At 41.6% G+C, this 25,188-nt stretch overlaps 1 protein-coding gene across 29 annotated transcripts in view; it reads right to left on the bottom strand.

Moving 5' to 3' along the window:
• Positions 1-25,188, bottom strand: part of LOC124160805 (ankyrin-3) — a 684,504-nt gene that overhangs the window by 219,971 nt on the left and 439,345 nt on the right. Inside the window, exon 1 of one of the 29 annotated variants that reach the window (XM_046536857.1) lies at positions 13,867-14,194. The exons of the other annotated variants lie outside the window; for them this stretch is intronic. Within the exon in view, the coding sequence (XP_046392813.1) occupies positions 13,867-13,890 (24 nt within the window). The 5' untranslated portion in view covers positions 13,891-14,194. Of the gene's footprint in view, positions 1-13,866; positions 14,195-25,188 lie in introns of those variants that run through there. 29 annotated transcript variants of the gene reach the window in all.

Raw genomic sequence — 25,188 nt, 5'->3', positions numbered from 1 at the left:
TAAAAATCGAAATATTATCGCATTAAATTTTCGGGAGAATGAATATTTTGAAATATTTTACGCATGCAAATATACTTATTGTTACTGTGATACAAATGCATTCACTCTTTCTCGCTTAGCCATGAGCGATGCCTGCGATTTATATCGGAGCATATTGCAGTAAAACTTACGCTGACTTTGCAAATTTACATTTACACAGAAAATAATAAACATTATATTTAGAAAGGGCAAATGGGATAAGTGGGCAAACAGGACAATATCAGTGAGAAGGTAAACAAATACATCGTTTTTGAACCAGCTCCAAAAGAAAATGGTAAATTTCTTTTTAATATCCGGGAGACTACGCATAGCTCTCAGCAACTGAAAATCACTTTCAGTGAGTCAATGATGCACTCCATCAAACAGAAGAACCAGCCGGACTAATTAAGAGGCGGGACAGAAAATGAAGATTTGTTTCCTATGACATTTTGGGGAAGGATATGAAGCGCGAGAACAACATGAACGCAAAGACAAAAACTGGTGAAAGTTCCTGGCAGTATTCCTGGGGTGACTCATATCACTATATAAGCCGCCAATTAAGCACGTACAAGGTGTTCACCCCTTTAAATTGGCAGGGCTAAGGTCAAGTTTAATGGCACCCACACGATAAGAGGAAAAGCTATTTATTTTTTCACTTTTCAGGGGTTCCCGTGGCATAGCTACAAAACCTCACTGTTATAGTGAAGGGGTTCACAATCTGTATTGCGACAAGGATACCACATCCGAAGATTTGGTCAATAGATTGAGCTAACGATACGAATTATCTCCAGAAATCAGCCATAATAAAATTGTCTAGACGTTATTACATTGCCGGAGAATATCTCATGGAAACCAGTCACAGTATCACACCGATTAGCCATGCTCGCGACTTTAAATGGAGTCGAGACAGAAAAAAACCTGTGACAAATCGATAAATATATGAACAATACGGGCTCAAGAGTGAAAAGGATGAAAGGTACATCTCTCAGGTGATTTACAACGTTGTAAGCCCCGCCAATAATGAGGATACAAGGTTTGCCCATCCTTATCGTAAAAGGACCATAGTCACACTTTATTGAGTTGGTCTGATGGGTGAAAAACTTTTTGGTACACCTAAGGGGTTACTCCGTCCTGAACAAACTGCTCAATGGCTTGGGTAAGGGATTCTCAATCAGAATATGTGGTAAGAAAACCCAATCAGAAGATTTTGATCAATAGATTGAATTCACGATACAGACAGACAGACACTCTTCAGCAAAAAGTACCCGGTCTAATTGTTAGAGCCTTACTTAAAGGCAAGGGAAAAAAGCAAAAATGACTAAAAATATCTCTTAGGACATAACATTCACACTATGTAACAGAAGAGCCGCGCTCCAGACCGATTTGGAGGCAGAAAAATGTTGTCTCCGGCGACACCCTTGAGGAAACTGAAAAACAATAGAGCACAAGGGCGCGAAGGTAAAAATGGTGAAAGTTCCAGGCTGCATCCCTGAAGCGACTCATGACACTCCTAAGCGCCGCTAATTAAGCGCGAATACGGTACGCACTCTTCTTGGGGAAAGGGCTATGGCGTCTACCAGATGGATTGAAAGACTATATTTTTTGAACATTTCAGGAGTTCTGGCGGCCCAGTCAGGCATCTTGCTTCCATCGGCTGGGGACATTCAATCTGAACCGCGGCAAGCAAACCAAGTCGGGAGATTGTGATCAATAGATCAATAGTTTTTGATAAAGACAGTGGTCATAAACAAGTATAAGTTCCAAGAATAGGCGGATTTAGGGGAGGGGCACGTCCCCCCCAGACGCTTAAAATACCCTGGATCCACCCTTGGTTCCAAGTAAAATGGATAGAATGTTTTTTAATATTACAACAATAAATACTACGCAGAACGAACTCTTAACAACTCTTTGGGATTATACCATCACCATACGCCAAGCACTAATTGTAAGTCCCCAAAACTGCCCTTATCCCCTCCCACATTTCCATCCCCACTTAATCTAGCCTACGACACTATGCCATCACACCGCGAAAATAAAACGCTTGAAACCATAAAAAGTCTAGAATTTCTCAGTAGACAGCTAACTCAGCTGGGATCTTGAGCTACAATCAATCCGCGAAATTCCAGCGTAGCGTAACGTACAACAATAATTAAAGTTTAAATATCGCGGCAATTACCAAAAAATACTCTCAAGGAAACAAGTGACACTATCGCACCGTGGTCACGTTCTACACTAATTTGGAGTCGAGACAAAAAAACCGAGGCAAACTGAACAGCACAAGAGGAGCAAGGACGCGAGAAGTAAAAACGGTGAAAGTACCTGACTGCATCCCTGACGTGACTCACAACACTATAAGCGGCGCCAATTAAGCACGTATGAGGTGTGCACCCCCCATTGGGGAGGACTACGGTCACGCTTAATGGCGTCGACCTGATGGGAAGAAGAAAGACTTTATTTATTTATTTTTTATACATTTCAGGGGTTCCCGAGGCCCAACCCCTTCACCCTCGACTTTCCCCGTCCGCGGCGAAGGGGGCGCGGACAGGGTTACGCGGAGGGGTAAGGAGTTCCGGGGGAGGGGTCGGGATATAGGGAGGGTTTGGACGGCGGTGTGGCGGCGGCGGGACCCGGCCGTGGCGCTAGCTTCCGTGTTCCATCGATCGCGTCACGGGCAGTCCCAGAAAGATGGCATTAGGGAGGGGTGGGGGAGGAGCGGCTCGCGCCGTTGCCAAACTTACGCGCTTTCACAGGGTTCGAGGGGGGGAGGAGGGCAATATCACATGCGAACGCGTGCGCGCCTACCGGCGAGCACTTCTTCCCGACGTAAGAGGTGAAAAATGCTAGCCGATTTAAGGGATAATACTCGCCGGATGCATAAAAACAAGGCTGGTGGGTCATCATGATTGGCTAATTAAGGCAGCGCAGGCGGAGGAGTGGAGCGCGAGAGAAAAAAAGAAGCATCGTTGCGTCAGCGGGCGACGGGCGTGATTGTAAATTTATGTGTCCGCGCTGTAGTCAGAAACTGCGGGAGACCCACTGCATTCTTCCATGGGACGACGCATAAATGAGGGTAGCACAAAAGCGGCGAAACTTTTCATGGAATGGGTGAAATATTTGCATTGAGATTTCGAATCCACAAGTCTATCTAGATATAGGATATATCATCATTGATGAGATACCATATCTGAATCATATCTGAGAAACCACCCAGGGGAAGTTTGAAAAAGAAACGAAGAAATATTTTTACATCACGATCTCTTCACTTCAAAATAAACTAGCTCATAATAACTCCAGTATCACAAAAATTAATGTATTTAAATAAATGGCGAGGACGTTCTCTTACAGTAATGTTTTCTTTACGATCCGTCGTATGGATTGGGCGAGTAATAAGCAGGGTTGGAATGTAGGAAATGTGTTAGAGGGTAGAATTCTAGACCAACGGAGAAGGGGGAGGAAGACAAAAGGATTTATAGATAGAATGAAAGCGAATAGGCCTTATTATGGACTGAAGAGGGAAGTTGAACGCGGGAGGGTATTCAGACCGGAGTGATTCACAAAAATACTCCATATGAGCCTATCTTACCAGTAAATCCCACTGTTATTAATTAGAAAGGATATACTTAAATAAATATGGAGAGAACCTTCATAACGTCCCTTAAACTTCGCTAAGGCTTTATGCGCATAAGCTATTATTGAAGCAACTGAAAAACCTTTACCGCTCCATAGCATACCGTTTATTATTGGTATATATAATTTTCTAATACCGAATAACGTCTACCTCTAAACGATCCGAGCGCAGTTTGCGTCAAAAACAGCGAAGTTTTCTTTCAGTGAAATTGCGTTACTCTTCCAATGGGCTGATAGGTTAAACTGGGAAACGCCCTAATCAAACAACGAATAGGGAGACAAATTGGAGGGTCCGGAAAAAGCATCTGAAAGACAACCTGCGCGTTAGTGGGTGATTGTATTGAAGGACCCGGGGAAGGGAGTACAGGAATTTGGTAAGAGTTCATGCGGGAATGAGCTCGGAAAAAACAATTGAGAGTTATGGGACGTTAAGCGAAAGAGGAGTGTTAGAAACACAAAAATCCATAGATAAATCATTATTTATATTGCGCACCTACGTCATAATAATTAGGCGTTTTCAATTACTTTGTCTACCTCCTGTTACATAACGAAATAAATATTTTAATGTTTTAGCTAAAGGTTGGTAGTCGTCACGGAATTATTTTAACATAGATACCAAAATTAAAAAAAAACTATTCAAAGGGATATTACTTTATTTTAAGAAAGCTTACGCTAACTACAGTATAAGTCGAAAACATTTTTGAGGACTTCTGCTTTCCAGGAAGAGGAAGGAGGAAGACAGAAAGCGCTTATTGAGGAAGTCTTGAAAAAACACTTTTTCAAGACTTCCTCAATAACCATTAGACCGGCTGGTCGTAACAGCCAAGATTTTCTCAAAGTAGTAAAGATAATATGTTTTCTCTGTAAAGCCTAATTAATAACAAAGTATTTTAATTCCCGAATACTTGATCTGGGCGCAAAGAAGTTATAGCCAAAAGAATTTTTGCACTATGTTTCTTTTCTCCCTCTTTCGGCAGTGAACTTCATCATCATAAACCATCAGCAATCCGAAAACTAGTTTGACGCAGCTCTCCGCTCAGTTCTCTTTTCAGTTATCCTTTTGGCACTCAACAAATATTTCTGTTTTGGAGTCTTCATCACCTGCTTTAAATATCTCCCCCCCCCCCCCCCGAGGCCTTCCTTCGCCGTTTTTCCCTTCAAATAGTACTTCCACGACTGTTTTATTCAGATCATCGTGCCTTCTGATATGGCCGATTATGTTGCGCTGTCTTTTTCGTACGGTCTTCTAAAGACTTCTCTTCTTTTAAACTCATCTTGAGACGTACACCTTACTCACACGATCTATAAATTCGATATTCATATATTTACGAGTATAAAAATAAGAAAGAGGAATGGTTTGATCCAGCGTCGTATAACCGAGAGGGAGTATACAGTTAGCGGTCCAATTATGGGTACGAAAATAAGTCAAAATTTGAGATATAACTAATAACTTCAGGCTTTACTTTGTGAAACCCCTCCATATTGGAAATAAAGAAATAAAAACTTTGTAAGGTTCACTGTTATTTAATTATGGGCACGACCCGGGTTTCGTAACTTGGTTACATCGTCAGGTGACCAAGTTACCGAGTTACGAAACCCGGGTCGTGCCCATAATAAAATAACAGTGAACCTTACAAAGTTTTTATTTCTTTATTTCAAGATTTGAGCCCTGCTTCTGAGGTGGAGAGCTTCACCGCACCTCTTACCGGTGAATACTTCCGTTTTGTACTTGGCTACAGATTAACTGGCTCAAAATTCTCACCAAAATCATTAAGCATGCGAAAACCAGCATGAGGGTCTTGAACCATTGCTTTACGGTATCCACGGGTCGGTTCACTTCTCAAGCCGTCGACTCCTGAGAGACTGTAAGATCCCCTCTTTATCTCCTTCCATGGTTCCGTACATATCCACGACCGTGACTCAAGTTTTTTTTATTCGTATCATACCCCAATACCACCTCCGGCTTTGTTAGAGGAACCAGTCGCAGCAAAAATACGCTGACCAACAACGAGGAAGATTCGGCCGAGTAGAATGATTTTTCCTAATACATCCTTTCCCTTGGCAAGAGTTCAATAATAATACGTTTTTCAAATGGACACCTGTTACTCGGACATTATGGATATGAACGCTGAATAAAGCCTCTTCTTGGACAAAGGGAATCCTAAATTTCAAATTTTCCTTTCAGTTGGAATGATCGTTCAACTACTCTTGTTTTCTATCTAAATCTAAACTCACTGCTACACATTCTTGAGAAAAAAAGGAAAGTTTAATTTTAATAATCCAGTCTCATTTACAATAGTCATACTGAGAGAGAGAGACGGGCCACTCCAGAAATAAACCTTTCAACACATGTCACACGTCACAACCGAAGGGAGAATCAATAACTAAATTATATGTAAAAGGCTGGTGTCCCAACACCCCCAGCCTCACACCTATTTAGGCGGCTTGCGAGGTAGCATGTAGATAAAATATGCAGCAAGAAATGAGTTAAAATTTTCCATTCTCAAGAAAATCAAAGTGAAATTATTCCAGCTAACACCACATAACTACTCCGATCATCATGAAATATTTATTGTAAGAAATTACGCTGTACGAAAAAAACTAAATCGTAAAATTTTTGCTCAAGACTAATGAACTAAGATTACATAACGTAAGAAAAACAAAATTAGATTGTACATTAGTTACTGCAAATTACAAACGATAGACATCTTTTAAAAAACATATTAATATTTTTCTTGTAATTACAATATCGTGGAAATCATAGGCGGATCTAGGGGGGGGGGGGGGGCACGGGGGCACGTCCCCCCCCCCCCCCCCCCCCCCCGACCTTTAAAAAATATGCAATTTTAATACGGTCCCATTATCATTGCGCCCGTTTTGTATTAAGAAGTATCCTTGTGCCCCCCCCCCCTCAGAACAAAATCCTGGATACAGCCTAGCTTGTGCCCCCCCAGAATGAAATCCTGGATCCGCCCCTGGTGGAAATGATCATTACCCGCTATCCAAACATCAACCAACGACCGATGAAGAATGGTAGTCCATAGGGGGACGATACCCGTAGATTGCTTTCAAAACTGAACGACAACATTTAACAAAACTACTGCTTTCTTTATTGCGGTTCAACGACCGCAGTCCTCGAGACAGTCAAGGGGGAATGAAATGGAAAGCGCTCCGCCAATTTAGAATCGAGACTCGACAACATTGAGGTAGACCCCACGGAGTGCCGTTAACGTTGACATATGGCGCCTCATTAGTGAGAGCCCACCTCTTGACAAATCCCACCTCAAAATATCGGCTTTAAATCTGTCACGCCAAGGCCTGTCATACAGGTGCATTTTAAAGTCCGCGAGAGTTAACAAGACTGTCGGCTTAGCCCTCGCACTACCGTCGATGACGCATGAAGCGATCAAAATAAAATGAAACCGCCACTGATTTTTCCTAAGAAATAACAAAAGAAACACTGCTAGGCATGCCTATATTTCTGAATAGCTTCCTACCCAAACTGCCTCCGTTCGATGAGAATATTTTTATTGGATTTATAGCCCCCTAAATTTGGTGGAATCCAGGGAATATTTTAAGCACAATATAGTAGCACAAAATAATAAGTATTTGGAGCAAAGTTATTCCGAATCCAATCTGAATATATTAAGAATAAGCATTAGTTCAATGAAACCCTCAGTAGACTTCTTTTGAGCCCTAATTTACTGGTAAGGGATTCCATCCTATAATCCTTCGCTATTAAAATATTCAACCTGGACCGAATTGAGTAGCCACGGATTGGTCATAAGATCAAATAAACAAACCACGATACTTAAGTATCAATTGCGAACCTGTCGACGCTAAGTTCTGGCATAGGGGTTTACAATATTGAAGTTATTCCTGCAGCTCTTCACGCTCTTGCATTGCTACTCATGAAATAATGGTGAGGACTAATAACTACATCTTTCCTATCCTACAAAGCAGCTATGATAAAATCGAAGCCTGGGCGGCACATTGTGAGACACATCAATAAAGAAAACCAATCAATTTGGATCGCTCCACTCTCTACTAATATAATTTTCTCATTTACATTCAAGGGAAAATCATCACATCATAAACTCGAACTAGGATCTTCACATTTGCACCCATGTGCTTCCAGTGGCGCAGCGAGGGGGGTTTTGGGGGTAACCCCCCCCCAGAGCTCAGAGAAATTTTAAAGTTTAATACATTTTACTTAATTGGCTTAGTATTACTTATAGAATAGTGTTAGGATTAATCAAATATCCCTCAGAAAGCCGTAAAACTCACCATTTTGAACCATTAATCTTAAAAATTTTCTTTAGAGGCCTTTGAAGGCCCCTGCAACTCCCGCTTACCCTGGCGGGTATGCAATAACCCCACACCCTTAAATATTAGTTGCGCATAAAACCCCCCTAGCCTTAATTCCTAGCTGCGCCCCTGTATGCTCAACCAATTAAGTTACGATGCCGTAACCAATTGGATTTTGGTGGCACTAGATGGCGAGTGAGAATACACTGCAGGCAATATTAATTGTGTCAAAATTCAAAGTTAGAATGTGAATTGAGAAAGATTTACGTGTAAGGAACGGATCCGGAGGATCCTGAAGCGAGTTCAGGCCACAATGAATAGCTTTCGCAACTAATTACAAGAAAAACATGGAAATTAAGCGCATAAGAGGATTTTCGGTTGCCTTCATAACGCGTCGAGCTGAAATTTTTGCGGAAATATTGTACGATGTTTAATTCAATGATTATCACGCAGTCGTACATACGATTATGATAAATTTCAGGAAAAGTAAAAACAAAAAATAAATAACCTGTTCCGTACAAATCGATGAACTTTGCAGGAAATGCAGCGAACTATCGTTATTCCCAGACCAGCAATGCAGTTCTGGATTAGGGCAATAACTTGTTAGGGGCTACTGGGGAGACAAAACTACGCAATCATCAAACGCTGGTGAAAATTTTTCTAGCATACTATAAAAAAAACGCTTTGAAAGAGCTTTTAAAGTATGCTCCACTGTCGCAACGATGGAATGCTCTATAAAAATAAGGCGAACACACTGCCCCTGATTTGTTATCCAAGCTCTTCTGGCGGAATGAGCTGGGAAACCTTGTAAGTGATACCAGGATAGGAATTAAGACCACCTCCCGAGCAGATAGACGTACAAATAAAAGGTTCTACGAACGTAATAAGAGGGAAAATATAGCATTATGTCAGGATGTGGGAGACGGGAAAAATCGAAAACATGGTGTGACCTAATGAACAGCTAACAGATCAGGGCGATAGGGCGCGTTTGGATGGAATACAGGTCATATTTTTGCCGAGCTAAGAGAAAATTTTGCATTGCTACACATGATCGTTCATGCTAAAAGGAATAGGCAGAATATACAAACAAAGGAAGCCTATAGGATCGCCAACTGAAAGAATACGGGAAACCATTCATAGTCTCTGACAAATGTTCACTGCTTCGTTATGTTGTCTTTAGCTGTTAAGGCGGTTCATAGAATTGGTCACTGAGTGTTTCAACATATGAAATCTAACGATAAGCGCCCTGCCTACGATTTTTCTGGAATTCTACGGTACCGATTTCAAAATAAAACTATTTTAGTAATGGGAAACATATAAAACAAAAAGAAAAAAACTTGGACAAGGAAGAATGGGGGAATCTTTTCTCCAATAAAAAAATAATGCGTGACCTTGCATTATATATCTCACTGTTTACGGGAACCTGTTCGGTAACTTAAAGACAATTTGTCCGGAGTTCGTGGGCATACTTATGAAATCTATCAAAAACAGAATGCGAACACATAAAAGGAAAATAAAACTGCGGTCAAAGATTCCCATTAAGAATTACGTAATGGTTTATGAATGCGGGAAAAAAAGAATGAAATTCATGCCCCAAAAATAAAGTCACCTCTTCTCACACGCTAAGGTTCGCGTCATTTCATAATTAAATGAAGAGGCTCCTTTGCCATAGAGGACAAACATGAGAAAGTCACAAATCCTGGTACAAGATTGATGTATTTTTTGCTCTGCTTATGGTTGGAGCAAATATTGTATGGCCTGTGAGTTCTAAGAATTTAAGTCAGAGATAAGTTTCGTTCATCTATATAATGACATCAGTCGTATAGAAGTAGCCTAACATTCCGGAGATACAAACATATTAATGGGAGTGTAATTATACTGTTTGAAATGAATAGACTACGGATGAAGAAGGGTCAAGTCTTTATAGGCTTTACACGAGGAGGTTTTTGTACGTTTTACTATGTAAATCTGAGTACGTAATGAAAAATAGGAATGTTTACCTTTTTTTAGACCATTTCATTCTCTCCTAATTAATGAAAATATCACTGCTTAAAGGTAGGTAACAAAGGCGGAATCTAGTCACACTTACATCAATAATAATCACCAGTGATATTTCATAGAAATACTTAGGAAACGCTGACACATGATAAAAAAGGGGTAATTGTATCCTCAATTTGAAAGTTTGTAGGATAAATTATTGCTAATTTGTCCGTTTGATAATCATTTACAACATTAATCGCCTAAAATGATCAAATGTCATTACTTATAAATCAATCAAATGCTATAAATGCACTACAATAAATTTGATACATTTGCAATTATCAAATAATATGTTCAGGAAAAATTAATTTAACTATGATGAACGAATAACACGTTTCGTACACCATGGAATAATTCAATTCAAAAATACCCATAGATTCCCTTCAGCGCCATATAGGTAACCGAAATAATGCTGACCACTAAAGTCAAACAGCTCATTCATAAGCACTGAATTATGTAACATTTATACAATCATGTAACTGAAATAAGCTAAGAAATAGCTAAGAAGGGATCACCAAAAACTCTCCTTCATTAAGGTATGAAAATGGGGTTTATTATACGTAATATAGGATATGCGCGTATTATAATTACTATGATAAATTCTGTGTATTGTCTGATAATGAAACGAAAAATTTCTGAAACCGTTACGTTATTTCGGCCACACATCTCATGAGGAGTACATTGACATTTTTAAATAAAGTACGTAGAGGACCATTACGGGCTAAAATATCACCTTGTTATAGAAACAATAAATACAACTACCCTACTCATGATATCGATTACGCACACCATTGCGTTTGCTCCAAGAGACATGACCGCAACACGGCGAGGCAACAGCGGCACTAGCGAAGGTGTAGAAAGTACTGCATTGGAGTATCGATCCCGGATCATTCCGAACGCCTCGCCCAAAGACGTTGATTACGGAGCAATCAGAGGGCCTCGATCATGATCCCACAGTGGTTGATGCGGCAAAACCGCGAGGAACCTATTTTTAGAGGAATCCGGTCGCATTGCTCGCTTGCAGATCGATACGACGGTTTCGCCACACACAAAACATCGGGGATTCGATCGATGGCGAAGGGCATGAAAGGTATAACAAAGAGGCTCTCGGCACGAGAAACCCGTGAGTTTCAAGATTTTTCAAGAGATTTTAAGCTTTTGTTTCGGGGATGAGAAATTTGGTGGCATTGCTCTCCGAGCTCCTCAAATTCCACTTGCGATTTCTCCAGCGCCAACGCCCTTGCACGTAAGGAGCCACCACAGGGAAAAATCAGAAGTGACAGACTACTAATTCTAAGGGAAAATAAATATGTTAACCTTCCCAGTACAACTATGGGAGGGATAGTTGCGTGTGGATTATTTTCCTTTTTTTAAGAATCGTGGAAGATGGAAATTGTTTTACATCAATACGGAAAACATGCCAAAATATCCTTTCTGAAACTAACTTTCTCGTCATTTTTTTCCATAATAACATTCCATTGGACAAAATAAGCAACAATTACATGGTGCCTAAATGAATAAAAAATACAATTTAGAACTGTGGATGGGGGGAATAGTCACATAGATGTTTCTAAATAACTATTCTATGATCATGTTTTCTATTTAAGCCTACCTCACATGAATGAGTACTCTTTATAGGGGCTGATTGAAACACTATTTGATAAGTTTTCTCTCTGATTCCCACCTTCAATCTAGATACATTATTCGTAAAACGCCAAAAATATGATATTTCAATTAATTTCATAGCACTAATTTCAAGTCTACCATAAATTCATACAAAAGACTAACATAAATTCATAGTTTGGTCTGCTGCTTCCTTTTCTTTTCAAAAGTACAAGAGAATTTCCAATTAAACGCTTGGTAACTATTGACAGCATGTCTAAGCCATTCACCTTTTCCTTCTTTGAATTCCACCAGCAATTATTTCTCGTCCAACGCCTCTAACAGTATTGCATTCATTTTCAAGGATTGTAATCTATGAGAAAAAGAAGTCACCAGCTAAAATATGACAATGGAGCGCTAAGCCGGTACTTCCATGGTAGAGGATATAGAGGACGAAGCTTTTTGGAACAAAGATGTGGAAAATATTGAAGAGGTAAAGCTTGACTGAAAAGACAAACGCGAAAGTGTGGGAGATTACAGGGAAGGGGTGAAGGAGAATGTAAGAATGTTGGGAGAGGAGAATCTGAAGAAGCTGGAAAGATGGATGGAGGGCGTATTGGGAAATGAGGGCGAGAATATGGGGTGATAGGGGAACGGCTAGAAGGGGGTGCGACGAATAGGAAGGAAGAGAGAAAAGAAAGCCCTGAATGACAAAGCCAAGGGAAGGCGACAGGAGATTCAGATACGCAATGGCGAAGGGGATAACCCCCGTATGGAATTTTTAGGAAAACTGAGAAAAATGTAATTAACATATCTACAACAACAGCACAAGTAAATGAATCGAAGAGCAATTAGACAATCAGGATTTACTTGGTTCCATAAAGTATGATAATGGAGGAAACAAAAATATTATGATACAATTTTTTTATTTGTAGCGGTGACCAAAACTGCTTCTATATTTATAATTTTTTTAACGGCTCAGGTTAAACCGAACAATCAGGCTACATGCCGAGAGGTTGTAGGTGTTAAGCCTCCTCCCAAAATCCAAAACGGGTATTTTAAACCGAGGTTATGTGAGGCAATGGAAATGTAAATTAGAACTAAAACAATTCGAGTAATCGTTAAGTTGAAAGGGTGTTCGCTAATATTAAGTCTTACATTATCATACACCACATTTTCTACAAAAAAAGCCGATGGAAAAAATGGAAATCAGCTTATTTCAATAAAAACCCCTAAACAAGGTAGTTTTCACGCTACGGCAATGATTAAAACGGCACAAAATATATTTTTGTACATTCTACCCTATAGCAACAGATCTAAGGTTGGATATTTTGGCAGGGGAAAATTGTGAGATGGGTGGATAACCCCCCTTATCTCCTCCTAGCATAACCCTCACACGGCACAGGGGTACCGAGGTGGGCTGACGGGAATCCACTTTTGCAAAGCATGGCGCCGGTGGGCGGCGGCGCTGAGGGGAAATTTCACGCTGAAGGGGAGGTTGGAGGGGTCGGTCATGGGAGGGGGAGGCAATCAGAAACACTGCGAACAGGAAGGGGGGGGAGGGAAATGACATGACAAGTGCATGAACCCAGAACCCTAAAGCTGCAAAAAAAGGACGCGACGACCTTTTGGCATATCCCGAAATGAAAAAGGATCTTGCTTTACATTTTAAGATTACAAAGAGGCTTCCTTAACCCTATTGACCTTTGAACTGAGCAAGCACAACATGGTCACTTTCCCTTACACAAAATCGTCATCTCCACTTCCGGTGGAAGCTACTGACATGTACCTCCTGCTGAAAATAGAGCCAAATAACACAAGCGGAACGAAATGTGCATGACCAAAACACACTAATGATATGAAAACGGCAAAATGTGTCATCTTTCCTTAGCCAAATTGATATATATTTATCATACAAACGGACAGAGGAGACAGCAATGACAAGTTTTACCCAAGTTAATAATTCAGAAAAGAAATAAACAGTACCTAAAATAAGAATTGCGTCTTAAAATGAGCAATATAGGAGCTATTATGTATATAAGGTGAACCAAATGAGAGAATGATTCCAAACAAAACACAATCGCAAGCACAAGAACCATGCCCAGGTGGGGGTCGAACCCACGACCAATATTATGGTCAGGCGGAGCCTTGCAACCGCGCCCCCGAAGCACCCTCCCCCACGGAGAAAACCTCGGGGCGAGAGATTTAAAGGAAAGACAACATCGATTTGCCAAGAAGAAGTGTATAACCTCCTGCGGGCGGCTTGCTTACCTGAGGCGTCGTTTCGGTCACCATTTTGAGATCGCGAGAGGCAACACGCCGGGGAGAATCGAAGACGTCTTATGATACGCCGAGGAATAGCCGTTATTTATCCACCACCACCGTGTCTCACGACGGGAGAAAAGCCGAGTTCACAACCCGGTCGAGCTCATAGCGAGGAGGACGGATCCCCTCCCCATCAAATACTTATTATCCCCGTCAGGGATAAAAACACGCTAATGTACCGGGGTAGAAAAAGGGGAAGGTACCCTCCGGAAGAACACACGAAATATACAACCCTCCTATGGTACCCCCACTGCACCCTTAGTCCCAGAAACCCTGAACCCCTCCCTATCCCTAACACACACTACGGTACACAAGCACACAAATCCCTGCCCGATCCCCGCTCCCCCCACACGACCCCTCTCTTCCCTTAGAAAGGCCCTTGCACCGCCCCTGGCCCACGGGGATAGACGCCCGACCCTTGGACCCGCACCCTTCAGGGTCTCGTCGTTCCTGGTCCTTCTCTGGACTCGAGCCGAGGGTTCCGGTTTCTGCGTCCGCAGAGTTATCCCGTCGAGCGCAGGGCCTCTGGAGATTCACTCGCGGGCCCTTCGACGGCTCCTTTAGGCCCCGGGAGGCCTAGAGAGCGGGCCCCGAGGGCTGCAGAACTGCCTGACACCCGCTCTTCCACCCGCTGGGTTTTTTTCTATATACACACACGCGCACACTTCGCTTCAGGTATCCCCGGGCTACTCTCCGGTGCCCCTCGCGTTTTCCGTCTAACGTTCGACTATGTACAAAATAACAACAAATGAGTGCGGGGCCCAAATTTTACAATATTTTTTTTACGAGCGCGTAACCCCGGGGCGGTGCCAGCCGTTCGGATCGGATGGAACTTCGGTCGGAAGAGAGGGTTCTGTGGGGGTCTGACCCGCGCCGCTTGCCGTGCAGTACTGCAGCACTCGGAAGGGGCGGGGAGCAGAGGGGAGGTGGGGCGGTGCTGGGGCTAGGCTCGGGGGGGTGAAGGGGGGGTACTGAGGGGGGACCCACAGAATGGAGGGGGAGGGGGTTAAGGGTAAGGCATGAGAGAGGATGGAGGGGAAGGCACGGAGGGGAAGTTGGGCAGGGGAACATACGCCATGGGGGTATATCCCGTGGGGGGAGTGAGGGAGGGGTCTGCTGGAGTGAATAAGGGAATAAGAAGACGCGCTGGAGCGGCAGCCTGAAAGATACAAAGGAAAGAGGGCCGAAGGAATTATCACTACGTGCTTTCTAAGATTTTAAGCACATTGCGCCGACGGAGAAGCAAACGCGTAATTTCAACTTATCGGAATATTATCGGTAAACGTGGTGGCTCAGTGAGCGTCGGGATGGTACTCAAGGAGTACCGGGTTCAAATACCCGGTTAACCCATTAAGATACTCCGAATAAAATTCCTCGAAGTGCGAGGTGGCTCAGGTAAAAGAAATGGACACCACGCCCCTGAATGTGTGAAATTCACACGTCTGTACATCAATCTGGGGTGAGCCAGTGGCGGATACAGATGGGGGCGCACGCCCCTTCCTTGCGGGTCCGCCCGTATTGCCGAACATTGCAAAATTGTAACTTTTTTATATCATAAGATGGCATTGTCTTTTACATGTGTATAATCACTTTAAATAAAATTTTCTTATAATTTACCCGTGACCTGATCATCTTTTATTACGATAAAAGTAAAGACAACTCAAAATATATTTTGCGCCCCCCCCCCCCCTTGAGTTTTTCCTGTATCCGCTACTGGGGTGAGCTCTACCTTTACCAATCCAAACCAGCCTTCGGAAGAAATGCCAGTAAGAGTAGATGTATTATCATCATTGTAGAGGAAAATCATCCGGTAAAGTTAAGTTTAATGGCAGGTAAAAGGCACAAACTTGTAATTTACGTCACCCTATTCTCACACTGAATTTCCTTATTCAGACCGACAAAGGCCTATTTCCCCCTCACTACAAGGTATTTAAAAAGACTGTTATTTTAGAAAGCACGATGCTGAATAGCGAAATTAGAGGTCATGGCATGCAGATTAATCAATGGGTGTATTAGTAATTGAACGATATTTCCAGTCCTCAGAGAAGGATGTAGCATAGTTTCCACAGTCTAACATTTTCACTTTCACTTTTTATAAAATCGGTAACAACTCGGAATTTGTACGCTCAGGTGACTATTTTTTATGCTTCGAGAATCTTAAAATATGACACTCTTCAAATCAAATTTATTGCGAAAACTTCACTTGCAGTCCTACTGAAAGATTTATTTATCAAACAAATTTCTGTAACACTCTTCAGAAATTAACGGATTACAAAAATAATCACAATCCGAGAGCAAAAAATGGACGAGTTTGGTAGATTACAAAGGAATGTCATTCTGTTAAAATGATAAGAATGGCCTTAATTTCGTATCTCGGTTGAGCCTTCTTGGAGCTGGTACTTGAAAAAAAGCATAATAATGAGCTGAAAACGTCACGAATGCAATAATTTCAAGTTTACATCCTCTATGCAGCAATTTGCTATCCATATCTGCCTTTCATAAGAGTTCGTTAGATGCAAAGAAATTTCAAAACTGATCGAATAAACTTTTCCAACAGCCATTTTTTATGCTTAAAAGACAACAACTTTTTGTGAGATCGAGTCTAACGTGAATATTGACCCCGAAGCGGCGATGATCAAATGAATAGGTATAACGTACTTAAAAACCAACTTTGTGTATTCCAAGTGTTAAAAAAAAGATTTAGCTCTCACATTTCATAGATAGCATTCGAATGCACATGGTTTTAATCATTTCTCTCAAAGGAGTACTACAATGTAATACCGAAAGCCATTAACTCGGATCAATACACAAATGTTAATAGATGTTTTCCCTTGCAGAAAGAGGCATTTTGCACAAGAATTATAGGCCCGGTGAGTTTGATTGAACATTTTGATGGACCGTAGTATTTTTACTGGTATGCACTCAAGAATTATGCGATCTCAATTCGAGCCTTTTCCAAATATCGTTCATCACACCAAATATAGTCATCATCCGCCTATAACTTCCAATTTTATTCTTCATTTCCTATGTCATAGCGTCCAGCAGAGCCGTATCACCCTCGTTTCGCTCGATTGGATTCAGCGGCACTTCAACGGACGTACTCCCAAAGGAGATGAGAAATATTGCTTTTAGGGAGGACAATACAATTTGGTCACTTTAAGACAGAAACGAAAAAGCATTGGCAGACAAGCCCCAAGAATGGACATTCGGGAGAGATATTCGCTTAGTCAGTAAACAAGTTTTGCCTCCCGTGTACCCACTAAGGCAACATTCTTTAAACCAATCTTTTGGAATAGACTGTTCTCTATTACTTACTCCCAGAGTTTCTAAGTTTACCTTCAATGGTATGTGATAGTCAAACAATAGTATCAGGATAATAAATCACCGAGAAAACAAAAGATAAAGAGATTAAAGATTAATAACTCATCAGGTATTAAATCGACTCGGATTTTAACGCGTCATTTTCAAGGTAAATAAAACTTGAAAATGTTCGTGACATCGTAATTTGGGCCCGTGTCCAGACACATATACAAGACATTAAGGCTTTCCCAGTGCAAATGTTGAAACATTTCCCGGGTTATGATTAAACCTTTATTTTCTTCGTTTTTTAAATGGTAAACTCAGTTAGAAAATCAACGTCCAGCTTGGTTTGTACGGGTGAAGGTAGAGTTCACCACAGACTAACTCACAGGCGTGTGAAGTTTGGAGTGGGGGGTGGAGGGAGGGCAATTCGTTTCCCTGGGCTAAGGGAGGATTTTTATCGTAGATTTAAAAAGGCTTCCACCGAGATATGAAGCCGGAACCCTTTGGTCAGGAGCCAACCCACCACGCCCCCCACTGAGGATGAAATTGGTAAGGTGCCCACCGAGTTAATCCCAAGGGCGGCCTCTCCACGACCGTGTCTTTTTTTCGTGCATGTTTTTTCAGCTCTGCGGTATCGCCAGGGGTGTCACTCCTTCCACTCGCCTTCGCATCCTCCCGCCCCTGCGTCACCCTTAAGGGGGCCTCGAGGGGAGAGGGGGGGAGTCTCGGGAAGGTGGGTCCGACTGGGAATGCCAAGGATAGGGCGGTGCGCCATTCAGGAGAGGGGAAATTAGGGGGGGAGGGGTAAGGGTGTTGGGGATGGGGAGTGAAAGGTGGCTGAAAGCGAGGAATTGAGAGCAGAGGCGAAAGAGAAAAGAGAGAGCTTCCAGGGCCGGCAGTGAGGAAGAAATAAGCGCGACAATGCACGCAATCACGAATATGAATGCTTTTTTTCGTCGGAGGGCGCTGCAACAGAGAGACTGATTCCCAACCTTCCACTTCTTGCAGCGTTGACGAAGGTAGATAATATCTTTGGGTTGGAAAGCGGAGGGTAAATCTAAGTTAGGTCAGTAATTTTATATAAGCACACCCCGAGATGTTTTACATAATTAAATATAAAAATTAGCAACAGTAAAAACAAAAAAATAAGGGATTACGAAGGTGGATGGTTGATACTAGTTGATGGATGACTCATTTTTGTGATTCAGGCCCAATTTTTTTCTTGAATTTACTCATTGCAGAGGGGGCCCTGACGTCCTAGTCCGAGAGGCGGCTGCAAGGAAGAAATAAGCACAACAATGCACGCAATCACGAATATGCAAGCTGAATAGGGGGCGCTGCAATTGAGCGGCTTGTTCCCAAGCCTTCCACTTCTTGCAGCATAAATGAATGTAGATGATATCTTTGAACGGGTAAAGATCAATTTTAGGTTACGTAATTTCGATAAAGACACACCATTTTCTTAAAATGAATGCAAAATTTGAAAAAAATGAAGAAAGTACGATAGTATTAGTAGATAGATGATTCAGTAAAGTTATCTTCAATGCGATACCCAAGTTTTTCTTTAATATCCACATTTTTGTGTCTCTTCCTCGGTGGCGGCGGGTTAAAGCCCTAGCCTGCCAAACTGAAGGTGACGGGTTTGAGTCCTGCCAAAGTGAATCTCACCTATCCATGGCATGTGAGTTTGCGAGTGTCCCTCTTTAAAAATTGTTGTTAATTCCTCGTTGTAAAGACCTTTGAGTTGTTTAAGGGGAGATAAAAAATAAATAAATACCCCCACGTCTGAAAAATATTTTCAAGGTTCATCTAGCTATCTCTGGCTGTTTATCAAAACTTTTGCATAGTAGGTTTTTTAAACATGGTTATTATACCGGCTACGCTATACTTGCATTGAACAAATAATCACAACCTTACCACTTCCCAAATTGAAGCTTTTGCTTCTTGGCGGGGAACTCTCATGTGAGACACTTGAAGGACCTTAACGTCCTAGCTACATAAAATGGCACCCGCCGAGAGTAGGACAGATTGGATGAAGAAGCTTAAATGAGTGCACTCCGTGTTTTCATGATATATACAGGCTCCAGGATATCTCGCGTATATTTCAACAGTGTTTTTTTTTCATGTAGCGCCGCTGGTAAATATGCAAAAGGGTTGACATGATTAAGAATAAGCAATATAGGAGACGCTAAAGTAAACCATGCTCCATTTTCTACGGTAAAATAACCTTTCCAACCTTTTAAGCATCATTGGCGGCTCATGAAATCACCACTATATGGCGACGAGTCATTTAACGGGAATTTCGGAATCACTAGCGGACCACCGTTAAAGATGCAGTGTCTATTTGTGGAAAGGTGGCTGAGAGCGAATAATGAAACGTAACTAAACAGAGGGTACCTAAGTAAGTCCGGTACAAGATTGGCAAACGCAGCAAACTCGCTCGATTTTTAGCCGGTTTCCAAAGATACCCGCTGCGTGGCGATGTGCTCAGAGCGATTCATTTATTCCCAATATTTGCAACGGAGTACTTTCGCTCGTGAGGAATGGCATAGAAGAGCTAAGAAATCGATAGATTGTGTAATCTCTAATTTGAATTCCAATCAACAGCCCAAATCATAGTTAGCTCATTACCCCGGGAAAACCAGATCACTCCACCGTCAGCGTCGCAAATAGCGGCTTTTGTAAAACCAATTAAACGCGTGGTTGACGACAGCACAAATTTAGTGGCCTTCTGGAGAATCCTGTACTGTAATATCCGCGGATGAATGAAATCAGTAGCGAACTGAGGCTGGGAAAAAGAAATGACAGCTCACAGAGCCGGTCTCAGCAAGAAAGGAAAGAAGCGGGACAAAGCACGCAATCATGGCGAGGAGAGTTGGAGGGAACATTGAGGGCGCAAGAAGCGGCTCAACAGTGACATCGGGCAGTGACACCCTCGTAGCCGGGAGATCTAAGCCGAGGGGAGAGAAAATAAAAATAAATGTATATAATGGCGCGGAGAGAAAGATACTCCTTTTGCCGAAGGCTCACCCACTTCCCTGAGCTGAAAATGAAAGTGTCATTTCCAGCTAAGGCTTTCCGACAGCAGGGGTGCATCTATAGGAATCGATTTTTGGGCCTTACACGGGATGAAAGAACCTACTGCAAGGGAGCAAGGGAAAAAAATCAACGGTTATTTTTTTTAGAAAATCTATGGTAACGCATTTTTCGTTGCAATGTATTTTCTAAAAGTGACGAATGAAACTACTGTGGGGTTAAAAGAAAAAAAAGCTCCATGATTATTTGTTCGAAAAATCTCTAGTAAAGCATTTGTTATTTTGTGCGAGAGATATCTTAAACCACGGTTAAAATAACCGCCACCTGGAATATTATAGATCATAAAGTCATTACTATGAACTAAACCTTCGTGATCTATTCTGGAGAATCCTGTACTGTAATAACCAAGAGAGAGAGAGAGAGACATACCCGCAGAAGACCATCTTATAAATATTTACGGGGAAAAAATCTTCTTAAAAGGTTAATTATTTGAACCAGGAAGGCTACCAAACTCATTTTAATGTAATTTTACTGTTGTGTGATGATATAGTACTGTACTTCTTGACAATTTTCATTACCTCCATGTAAGGATCAATAGAGAAACTATCTCAATGCAAATTGAAGACCCCGGAAATCTCTTCAAGTGGAGCGTCATAGTTAGCTCAAAACGAGTTTCGCCAGTGTCCCTCAAAACGCATTAACATTCTCCTGAATGCGGCATGGTAGAGCACGCACACTCTTGCGGGGCCCAATTAAAACTTCCCTTTCTCCACGAAAGCCTATTGAGACTGCGCGTCCGACGACGCATTCATGCAGTGTGGCCTCACTCGCTGAGGGAGAACGAGCCATACGAGTAATTAGCGAAACGCCCCTTCCAAAGGGGAAAATGACCAGGGTGGGGATGGTGCAAAAACAGTACTAAGAAGCACGCTGGAACGGGATATGTATGCACTTGTTCGATGGATCCATTAACAGAAACTGCGTCGATTTTTTTAAACCATCAAAAATGCGTCAGTGCTATTCGAATGCAATCAAGAGTAGGTATAAACCTCTGAACTCAATAACAATGGAATGCGAGCAATTGTCGTAGGGGTGATTTGGTGGAAATCCTTTACCGCGGGAGTTGAAGAAGTTGACAATTTGCTGTTTCCACATGTTATTTTATTCTTTCCGATCATTGTATCGCTAGAGAGTAACATTATCCAGGTGTAACCTTGGTATTTTGTTACTCGGTAACGAAACCAAGGTAGGAAGGAACAAAGCATTTAGAGACAATAAAATTTACACTCCTTCAGCTCCTAAGATAGTGGAACGGTGATATCCCGTCCCTGATAGAAACTAAGAAATCGCGCATCTAGCCATATTACCACGAGCATTGTAATCCATTAAAATACTACGGAATTCATCTAAATTTGAATTTACTTCGCATCTCTCATAATTTGTATGAAATTGCGGTTTACGAGTTGAATTGTTAGGATCCCATACGAGAGTATATTTCACCTCGAAATTCACATTCGACTTTTACGCATTTGCTCATTTAAAATACACTGAAGTTTCTGACAGTCGGTTGAATGTATTTAATTTTTGATTGACAATTGACTGCCGATTTTCCAGTTTACCCGGGTTCTATTATGCAAAAAAACAACCTCAATTTAATTCTTGATTTACTTACAAATACGTGATTGGTATCGAACTTCCGGGTCATTTTTTAGAAAGTAATTGCTCAATTTATTAGCAGTTCAACGGTACACACAAAATTCTTTGCATTCCACCAAGTTCCAATAATTAAGGTTGAACAAAAATGTGCTATTATACATGTCTGAAACAATTTATCTTTGTGCGTAATTAAAACGTGAGCTTTGAGCTAGCATTAACGATACGATTGCGCAATTACACTCATTTTGAGATGAATTGTTTCATACAATTCTTATAGCACATTTTCGTGCAACCATAATTTTTCAATGCCCTTAAGAATCATATATTACATAAAATGTCAATAAGGCTGGATACCAAAGAAACACAGTTTTCATGGTAACTGCAAAGTGCATAAATATGTTTGCGTTACAATAGCACAGTAACTAAGGAGTTACAATCCCAAGTTAATGTACAAAATATTCTTAAAAGTGTCTCCCCTACCATCTCCAGAAGTATTGCAGATTCTTCTTGAAACACCCTGTATATGACCGGTCGAAGGGGGTGATAGGTCATCTAAAGTTTTCCTCTGACCTCAACGCAAACTCCATGAAGCAAATTCGTAGATAAGCTATCGAAAATGGATGGCGTAGAAATCGCCCCTGGAATAAGTCTAAACGTGGGACGTGGCGGAAAAGACAGAATAAAATACGACCGGTCGATCGTGGGAGATACGTCCACTTCAGTTTTTCCCTAGCCTCAACGTTAACTGTCCAAAGCAAATTCCTAGATACGCCACTGCCAAAAGTGGCCGGCAGAAATCGCTCATAGATTAAGACTGGATGTGGGAGCAAGGGGAGGAGCTGGATGCGATGACTGGACAATGGCGGGAAAGGACGACGATCTGATTCATAGAGGTGGAGGGTAGAAGCGTCAGAGGGGAGTGATGCAGCATGGCTGACGTGAAATGATGGGACAAGGGGTCCACCGTGCGAGTCTCTTGCTAAGGATATGGGGAGGGTGAAGAAGGTAAACATGGGCTAGCGGCAGGGGGATGCTAGGGGAGGATGAATGACGAGGGGCCGCAGCAAGTCCACCCCCAACACAACGTGCGTGAATGCACTTGCACCAGCTTAGTGGCTCCGTAGGAGTAGCTCACAAACCACGCCAAGGCGAATACACTGCGATGAGAGCGACTTTTTGAGCGACCCCAACACAACGGGCGCTGGAGGCGCGAGGAAAAATCCAACAAGAAAACCATCACCTTTCTGAGGCGATTTAGTAGCAGTAAATCCACTTTCATCGACCGATTAAAAGTACAATGAAAAAGTTAGTTCTAGGCGCCCTCCCTCATGGTATCAATATTGGCGGGATACTTTTAATAACGGTTACAAAATAACACTAACATTTATCAGCGCTACGCTACTTTTAATATGCTCTCAATTTTTTCATGACTTATTCATAAAAACCTTTAACCACTCTCAGGGCGTTCGGAGAGTGAAGTTTGGGAAGCATTTGAGGCAATTAAAAAGTAGATTGTAATGCTATAACGTCCCATTATGTAACGATGACGAGATCGAGCACGTAATGGAGCATGCTGTTTCATAATTTAATGAAAAATAGACACTCCGACGAAGAGGTGACCAACATGGAGGATGAAGAGAAGAACCTGCGATTGAGAAGTAATGAGGAGGCTGTTTTATATTGCTCAAGATTAAGTGAGTTACATGATTAGTTCCTAAGAAATTTCCTTATAAATATTTTCATTTGAGTTCCTGTAACTCCTTTAAATTTGTATATTGTCTCACCTTGGGCAATGGCTGACAACAGCAGAAATATATTTATTTTTGAGACAGCGTTTGGCAACAAGATTTTCGTCTGAACTAAATTTTATAGTACTTTTACCGATTAAGGTAAGTTTCCTTGAGATACATAAGAAGCATTCTGGCAACCCCCCTTACTTCATATACTTTCCTCTTCAATACACAATATGGCCTACTCCCTTTTATTCTATCTAAAAAACCTATTCTCTTCCTCCATCTCTCTCTCTTTTACCTTACATTCTACCCTCTATCAATTTTTTCATTCCCTCTGAAACCGCAATATAGATGAAGAAGAAAATAAAAGCATATAACGGCTACTCCCAGGGTTTGGCATTGATGTTCGTGTAGCAGCTTCCGTGGGAGCCAACAGTGAACGCACACCTACTGGAAAGCTATGTGACTTTTCTAGAAAACAGAGCAACCTTAGAAAGCCATAAGTGCGGACAGGGATGAATTACCCTTATCCTTGAACCCTGAATGCGTAACTTCCACCTGCCGCAGGGGTGAACCACCAGGTGTGCTCCAACTTTAAACCATCCAACCGACCCTCATGGGAAAGCGGCTGAGCATCTAGAGGGAAAACAAGCCGCAAGAGTTTCAACGGAAGAGGGCACCATGAGGCAACGGAACCTACAGTTTCTACCACAAATTACAAATTCTGAGCCTATATTAACATAATTAAAACTTTCAGCGTCAACAGAAAACTATTGCCACTGATTTCAACTTAAATCCTACTGTGTTAAAAAGTTTTACATCTTACTGGTAACATTATACTTCCACACAGTTTCGTAAAATGACTGTGCTGTACATAGCCTATCACAGGTCAGGGTGATAGGTAAAATACATCATGTAGATCTCTCCTCGAGAGGACGCATCCATTTCCGCTTGACCAGACGTTTTCGTTAAAAATTACTAGTTAAAACTGAAAGCTCGTAAAAATCCTAATATTTAACACCCCACAAAAACCTTTAGCAGACCCTTTTTAACTTTTGTATACGTTTCATGTTCTCTAGAGTCGCCTAAAAATTTTCACGGATGTAACATTTTTATAATTTGGATACAGGAAAATATTGAAAGAGGTGCCCTTAACACTCCCTGAAAATAAGTTAACATAAGTTTAATGAGTAATTCGCAGCACAATAGAGAAAATACGAGTGGTCAAGAGATGATGCATCATATTAAACGGCAGATTACTTTGAAAAATGTCAGAATATCCTCGTATTCAAAAGTTGAGCTCGTAACTAATTAGTTTGGTAGGAATTTGCGCCCAATTAAAACTAGAGACTGTTAGGAAAGGTTACTGAAGAGTGAGTTCCATTGACTGATACGGTGATGGTGGAACCAGGCCAGATCGGCGGCGCGAGTTGGCCACTAATGAATATAAATTGTGTTACAAGAATAAAAAATGCAAAAATAAGATAAATTATTGAATAGTCATTACAGTACCGAGTGTATTACTGGGAAACACATATCC

Source organism: Ischnura elegans, chromosome 6, assembly GCF_921293095.1.
Source record: "Ischnura elegans chromosome 6, ioIscEleg1.1, whole genome shotgun sequence".
NCBI classification, from domain to species: Eukaryota; Metazoa; Arthropoda; class Insecta; order Odonata; family Coenagrionidae; genus Ischnura; species Ischnura elegans.
The sequence above is the reverse complement of the archived record's forward strand: the minus strand, read 5'-3'. Positions and strand labels throughout refer to the sequence as shown.